The sequence below is a fragment of the Rhyacophila brunnea genome, unplaced genomic scaffold (genome assembly GCF_057557595.1).
Source record: "Rhyacophila brunnea isolate RB1 unplaced genomic scaffold, BYU_Rbru_1.0 scaffold_1, whole genome shotgun sequence".
Lineage (NCBI taxonomy): Eukaryota > Metazoa > Arthropoda > Insecta > Trichoptera > Rhyacophilidae > Rhyacophila > Rhyacophila brunnea.
In genome coordinates this window covers 49,534,974-49,543,397 of record NW_028232751.1, presented here as the reverse complement: position 1 = coordinate 49,543,397, position 8,424 = coordinate 49,534,974, and the positions used below count along the sequence as shown (strand labels likewise).

Genomic DNA, 8,424 nt, shown 5'->3' with positions numbered 1-8,424 from the left:
ACCCAACTTGGTTACCTATATAATTGGATCCTTGCAGTCGGTGAGACGAACGTACCCCGGTGTCTAAGCAACTTGTAGTCTACACCAGTGACTCTCAAATTTTTTTACACCTGAGGACCACTGAAAATATGAGAAATGTTTTGCAGACCGCAAACGCAGAAATAAAAAATAGTATATAATAAATATAGAAACGTATTCAAATAGGTAAGTGCAGTATTTTCCTTTCTTTTGCTGGCTATGAAGAGGATTCTACACCACATTTAGTATGATGGAAAAAATGATGTAAGTAGTATGAATTAGAGATGGGGAAACTGGTCGATTTTGAAGACTAAGTATACTTACTACCAGTATAAAAAAATACTTAGTATATAAACTTGTTCCAAAATACTTACTAGTATTTGGAATACTATATAGATCGTTTGGCGTGCGTATGCGACAAAAGTTTCATACTCAACTGGAACTAAAACCAACTCCATGTTATTAGTATTTTAAAATACGTATCGGCTCAGGGAACTCAGACTGTGTGTCGGCTTCAATATAATCGCTAAAAATACACTGAGCTCCGCTTGTCGAAAAGTCCCATTTATTAAAAAAAAAATAATTTATGAGTTGTTTTTCTGTTAGGTTACAATAAATTATTGTTAACAAAAATGAATAACGGTGATTTTTTTAATTTTAAATATGTTTTGAGCGGTATATAACAAGCCTAAGCCTGTGCGTCATCTTACCACTGTGCTGCGACACAAAATTTATGACCTATTATTAGACCTATTAATAATAATTCATACATTTGAACGCAATAGACTATAAATTAAAATATACCTATATTCAAGTGCTATTTCGCTCGTGCGCATTTAATGTCAATAGTGTTGAAAGTCTACCAACTGGCGAGTGCACAGAACAGTGGCTCGCGATGATATCATCACAAGTTTTTTGGAATAAGTTTATTGGGCCACAAATACTTAGTATGGGTAGTTTCATCCGAAACTTGAGTACACAAACTGGTGATAGTATTTCCAACTCACCTCTAGTATGAATATAGAAAATACGTCAATATATTTGTTTATTTGATGTCACAAAGTAGAGCTACTCCACGCAACGCCCAATGTCTTGGATTGTTATCTGTTTCAAAATCAATCGAGCCGACATACTTCAGGTCAGTTCTCTGGGGTTTCCTGTATATTGGACACTCGTAGAGTTTAGGGTCTTTACCAGCTGTAGTATTGATGGTGTAAATATAAATGACAGGCATTTGCTCTTAGAGTACTTTTGGTTTTGATTCTATCAGCTTTCCACTTCGTCTATCCAACGAAGCCCCTGAAATTCAAAATCACATCAGTTTAACTGAATAATATTCTTTTCAATTACTTATTCTAGTTGATTTACTTTACTATGTATTTCATTTGAAACGTTTTAGGTAAACTATAACGTAAACTCTATTTACTAAAACACAAATGGTAGATATCACAGAACAGAGAAAATAAAGTTAAACAAAGCGCACCGATTGTCTGTTATGTGAATGTTTGTTATATTTATTTACGTGACAAAATTTAATGCACACACACTCAAGATCTGTAACCTGTTATACCACACCCATTGGTGTCATTTTCGGCGACCTGAGTTTCGCCTTTGTGGCGAGGGGTGGAGGTAGACTTTTCAAATTCGATATAAATAGTGCATATTTTTTCAGTCAGGTACTTATTTGTTTTCGTTGAATTAAGAATACACATTACAGATGGTGTTGATTAGTTTTTTAAACTACATTTAGCTCTGCCTTACCAAACCATAATCGATAAAACATATTCCTCTATCTATAAAATATCTACAATAATAATGTGTAGTTTAATGGCATAATTTTAGATACTTATTTCGTAAATAAACGAATATTTGTTGACTATTATCAACTATGGTTTGATTGAGTTTTAAACATTAACGAACACTATCTATAGGTAGGTATAATGTTGTTTAATGAAAACGAATACGTTTGACTGACAAAGCTTAGTTTACACTATTGATGTCGGATCTTAACAGACTACCACCACCCTTCGCCACTGCTACCTACTAAATAAAAAGCAAATAAAATATGTTAAGGTATAATCTGTAAACTGAATGCATCAACCGGGCACAAAGTGTTAGGCTGTTAGTTAAACTTGTGTAGGTACTTACAAGCCAAGTTTTTTTCCCTCCATATCATTACCATATTATATAAACGAGAATTAAATGTATTCGCTGTCAGTGTGTATTTACTGTTGGTGAGTGCACATAGTGCTTGAAGACGCCGAAAGGCAAAATCCGGATCGCAATAAACGGCACCAATGAAATAATATATACCTAACTTTAGTAATTATTCAGAATTTAAATTCAATTTCCATCAAGTTCCATAGTATAAACTTTCTCGAGATTTTTGTTCTGTCATTAAAAGGTAGGTAATATTTATGACTGGGTGACTTTGTGGGCGAAATCGATGCGAACGCGATCGCGATGCGGTTTGAAGTGATACTATCCAAAATGATGCGAAACGGCATCGATGTCCTACGTGTAGCTGAGTCAGCTGTTATAAATCGCACATTTATACAACGTGTTTATTACCATGGTAATGCCTAGAAATATGTAGGTGAATGTGTTACCTCCTATGTTTATTATAAAATTGTTACCGTGGCGACGCCTAAACCGCCGCGTCCACTTCGCGCAAAAATATCAAACGTTTGATCGGGTCGCTGAAGCCCTGCACCACTTCGCACCGCACGCTGGGTATTATCTGCACGTAGGCCACTACAGGTGGCGTTGACTGTTTGATATTTTCGTGCCGCACCGCGTCGCGTTGCATTCGCATTGACTTCGCCCACGTATGACGCCGCGTGAGAGCATATTCAGTATTTACTTAGTGGTAGGTAATTTAAGATAAACCTATTTTATAAATCATTTCTGATACCTGCTAAGAAGAGTCCAGATACGTATACACCTTCTGGAGGGGGGGGTCCTTCGTGTAAGTCCTCCTTATTATGTCTTGTTATCAGGTTTTGCAGCACAACTGAGTCCAGAGCCCAGCCTTTATGAGCTCTTGGTACCTCCTGAAACGATGACATTAAAAGATAAATTACCGTTATTGCTTTAAGAATGAGCATAATATGGAGATATTACTTACATTCTCAGCCTAACTATACGCCAAAGCATGGTAAAATTTTCCATTTCGAGTGCTGGGTCACTTGCGTTAAAGGATACCATGGAAATATAGTGAAAGTAAAAAAAAATATCCTTTGATCATTTTCTAACTCATCAGATGCGTCATCTTGAGATACCCGGGGTTACAGCGGCTAGCTCAGGTGTACAACGAACCCCGGATTCACAAATAAAGATATTTTAAATTGAGGAGAAATTAAATGAAACCACGTCTGTCTCGTGCGTAACTTGGTATTATCTTATATTTTACATTTTCTTTACACGTTTACATTATTTTGTTTTAACAATAAGTTTCGCAGGTCCGTACATGTTGGAAAAGGGACGCTCACTAACTTTTTTTCTTTTTCAAACTTCGCGTACCCACGCCGTCCAACAAAAAGAACTCTCGTGATTGGCCAAATTTTATCGCGTGATGTTTTTTGATTTGACGAATCACGAGGACCACCCCGGCGCAGGCGCGTGGAAATTTTAACGTAGCCGGCAAGCGCGGCAAAATTTATTATATTTGAATAAGTACTTATATTAATTAATCTTAAAATTATCTCTTTCATCCATCATCATTTATACTTTTTAAATGAAATTAAATTTATCTTATTTACACTTCCGCCCAATATGTGATTTTCACACACCGGACGAAGGCCTTTACTTATCACCCTTTTAGGGTGGTGGTAGTCTGTTAAGATCCGACATCAATAGTGTAAACTAAGCTTTGTCAGTCAAACGTATTCGTTTTCATTAAACAACATTATACCTACCTATAGATAGTGTTCGTTAATGTTTAAAACTCAATCAAACCATAGTTGATAATAGTCAACAAATATTCGTTTATTTACGAAATAAGTATCTAAAATTATGCCATTAAACTACACATTATTATTGTAGATATTTTATAGATAGAGGAATATGTTTTATCGATTATGGTTTGGTAAGGCAGAGCTAAATGTAGTTTAAAAAACTAATCAACACCATCTGTAATGTGTATTCTTAATTCAACGAAAACAAATAAGTACCTGACTGAAAAAATATGCACTATTTATATCGAATTTGAAAAGTCTACCTCCACCCCTCGCCACAAAGGCGAAACTCAGGTCGCCGAAAATGACACCAATGGGTGTGGTATAACAGGTTACAGATCTTGAGTGTGTGTGCATTAAATTTTGTCACGTAAATAAATATAACAAACATTCACATAACAGACAATCGGTGCGCTTTGTTTAACTTTATTTTCTCTGTTCTGTGATATCTACCATTTGTGTTTTAGTAAATAGAGTTTACGTTATAGTTTACCTAAAACGTTTCAAATGAAATACATAGTAAAGTAAATCAACTAGAATAAGTAATTGAAAAGAATATTATTCAGTTAAACTGATGTGATTTTGAATTTCAGGGGCTTCGTTGGATAGACGAAGTGGAAAGCTGATAGAATCAAAACCAAAAGTACTCTAAGAGCAAATGCCTGTCATTTATATTTACACCATCAATACTACAGCTGGTAAAGACCCTAAACTCTACGAGTGTCCAATATACAGGAAACCCCAGAGAACTGACCTGAAGTATGTCGGCTCGATTGATTTTGAAACAGATAACAATCCAAGACATTGGGCGTTGCGTGGAGTAGCTCTACTTTGTGACATCAAATAAACAAATATATTGACGTATTTTCTATATTCATACTAGAGGTGAGTTGGAAATACTATCACCAGTTTGTGTACTCAAGTTTCGGATGAAACTACCCATACTAAGTATTTGTGGCCCAATAAACTTATTCCAAAAAACTTGTGATGATATCATCGCGAGCCACTGTTCTGTGCACTCGCCAGTTGGTAGACTTTCAACACTATTGACATTAAATGCGCACGAGCGAAATAGCACTTGAATATAGGTATATTTTAATTTATAGTCTATTGCGTTCAAATGTATGAATTATTATTAATAGGTCTAATAATAGGTCATAAATTTTGTGTCGCAGCACAGTGGTAAGATGACGCACAGGCTTAGGCTTGTTATATACCGCTCAAAACATATTTAAAATTAAAAAAATCACCGTTATTCATTTTTGTTAACAATAATTTATTGTAACCTAACAGAAAAACAACTCATAAATTATTTTTTTTTTAATAAATGGGACTTTTCGACAAGCGGAGCTCAGTGTATTTTTAGCGATTATATTGAAGCCGACACACAGTCTGAGTTCCCTGAGCCGATACGTATTTTAAAATACTAATAACATGGAGTTGGTTTTAGTTCCAGTTGAGTATGAAACTTTTGTCGCATACGCACGCCAAACGATCTATATAGTATTCCAAATACTAGTAAGTATTTTGGAACAAGTTTATATACTTAGTATTTTTTTATACTGGTAGTAAGTATACTTAGTCTTCAAAATCGACCAGTTTCCCCATCTCTTATTCATACTACTTACATCATTTTTTCCATCATACTAAATGTGGTGTAGAATCCTCTTCATAGCCGGCAAAAGAAAGGAAAATACTGCACTTACCTATTTGAAATATGTTGCTGACGATGGCTGTTGGATAAAACACAGAACCAACTCACCGATGCTGCAGGAATTGAGCATCAGTAAAATGTCTAGTCTACTTCATACCAAGACAAATCTGTACATGATCAAATAAACATTGTGTCAGTGTTGCCAACCGTAAGTACTATAATTATCAGTGGCGAAGACTCCATACTAGGCGAGTAATTGAAGCCTACCTTCTTAAGAAAAATATTTTTTAATTGCATATTAACTTATTTATATAATCACTTGATTATATTATATTCTTGGAACACCTTTTTCTTCCCAATCAAGTTTCCTAAATAAGTCCTCAAGAGTAGCGGTGAATAGTTTAGGTGAAATGGTATCACCTTGCCGGACACCTTTGTTAATGGGGAATTTACACGACCGTTTGTGGAGTTTCACGCATGCTGTGGCATCACTGTATATACTGTTCAATATGTTTATGTAGCGTCTGGAAATTCCTTGGTTGCTAAGGGCGTCTATAATTGAGATTTTTTTGATGGAATCAAACGCCTTTTCATAGTCTATAAAACCAAGATATAATGGCAGTTTGTATTCCTGGTAGCGCTCTATGATTTCCCTGACGACCTGTATATGATCCATAGTACTGTAGCCTCTTCTGAAACCGGCTTGCTCTCTTGGTTGGTTCTCGTCTAGAACTGTTTCGAGACGGTTTGAGAGTATTTTCGTGAAAACCTTATACAGAATTGGCAGTAGACTAATTGGTCGATAGTTTTTCAGATCTTCAGTGTTTCCTTTCTTATGGAGAATAATAATGGAGGCATTTTTCCATGACTCTGGGATGTTCTCTTCGTGCAGACAAGACGTGAACAGACGTGCGAGCACTTCGCTCACCGTCCTCCCGGCCCGTTTGAGAACATCGATAGTCAGCCCATCTTCTCCCGGGGCTTTCCCACTCTTCATGCACATTATAGCATATTCCACCTCTGTGGTAGTAACCTCGGGAAGAGGATCTCCATATTCTCCGTTCACCGGAAGATCTGAATTGATGTCAGTGTCATCTTTGTATAGAGCGCTGTAAAACTCTACAACAGTGTCCAGTAGATGGTCCCAGTTACGCACGATACTTCCATCTTGCGCTTTTAGTGTCGTGATCTGCCGTCTCCCTATTGACAGATGCTGCTTGTTCTTATGTAAGCTCCTTCCTGACGCAACAATTGATTCAACAAGGTTCATATTGAACTTACAAAGATCTTCTCGTATGTTTTTACGTAGAGTTTTGCACAGCGTGGAGTACTCGAGATCATTTGCAACTTGTTGTTCGCTTTTCGTACTCCTACGCAGCTTCATAAGATTCAACGTTTCCTTTGAAAGTTTGCTTACTCGTTGGACCACAGCGGCAACTGTCTCTTCCGAAGATTCTATAATGATTTTTGTTACTGCATCGGTGTTTTGTAGGGAGATGGGGTCATTTTCAGCCTGGAAAGCCGCTAGCCTGTTCTCCAGCTCTTGTTGGAATTCGACTCTGCTTCTCAAGCCTCTGCGGACTCTGGGCTTCTGCATCAGTTTAGATCTCTCACGTTTGATGTTAAATCGTACTTTACACCTTACCATTCGGTGGTCGCTGCCAGTATTAAATTTGTTAATGACTGTGCAGTCTAGAAAAATATCCTTCTTGTTGGTGAGGATGTAGTCGATTTCGCTGATTCGTTTTGTTGGGCTTCGCCATGTCCATTTTCGAGAAGGCTTCTTTTTGAAGAATGAGTTCATGATGTAGAGATTGTGGTTTTCCGCAAACTCCACTAACATGTCTCCTCGGCCATCCCTGGTGCCATGTCCGAAGTGCCCGACCGCTACATCATCCTGGTGTTGAGAACCGATTCGTGCATTAAAGTCTCCCATGATGATAGTGAAGTGACATTTCCGTTTATTTTTCAACGTACTGATTTCTTCATATAGCTCCTCCACTTTTTCATCAGGTGAGTTTTGAGTGGGCGCATAAACTTGCAAAAGCAGAATCTGGTATCTTTTGCTGAGCTGAAGTGTTAAACTTGCACCTCAGTCACATGCGCTTTGCAGATGATATTGTTATACTCTCACAAGACCCGAAAGTAGAAAGACTCCAAAGTAGAATGCAAGAACTCGCGGATGTCAGTCAAACGGTCGGTCTAAAGATAAATGTCTCAAAGACAAAAGTGATGAGGAACTGTTTTTCGGACCCTGCGATTATCTGTATTTCTGGCACCCAACTCGAGCAAGTCAGCAGCTACGTCTATCTCGGACAGCAGGTGTCCATAGACGGAAGCATGCACGATGAAATTGCTCGAAGAACAAAGCTCGGATGGAGTGCTTTCGGACGTCTGAATATTATCTTCAAGAGTGACCTACCATTATGTCTTAAGCGTAAGATGTTCGACCAATGTGTGCTACCCGTGCTCACGTATGGCTGCGAGACGTGGACCCTCAACACGAGAGATGTCCAAAGGCTAAGAGTCACACAGCGAGGCATGGAGAGGTGCATGTTGGGCATCACGCGAAAGGACCGTAAGAGGAACGAATGGGTTAGGAAGCAGACAAGAGTACGCGATGTAATAGACGTTGCCAAACAGCTGAAATGGAGATGGGCGGGACACATTGCTCGCCGAAAGGACGGCCGCTGGACAAATGCCGTCATCCAGTGGTACCCAAGGGGTACGAAACGGCCACAGGGTCGCCCTAAAAGCCGCTGGATTGACGAACTGGTAAAGTTCGGTGGAAATACG

At 38.0% G+C, this 8,424-nt stretch overlaps 1 protein-coding gene across 1 annotated transcript; it reads right to left on the bottom strand.

Moving 5' to 3' along the window:
• Positions 1 to 1,258: 1,258 nt before the first annotated feature.
• LOC147079900 (uncharacterized) lies at positions 1,259 to 7,564 on the bottom strand. Its single transcript, XM_085945848.1, has 3 exons — positions 6,662 to 7,564; positions 2,933 to 3,071; positions 1,259 to 1,317 (listed from the first exon to the last, which is right to left on the bottom strand). Exons 1-3 carry the CDS (start codon positions 7,562 to 7,564, stop codon positions 1,259 to 1,261), a joined length of 1,101 nt encoding a protein of 366 aa, XP_085801974.1.
• Positions 7,565 to 8,424: the final 860 nt, after the last annotated feature.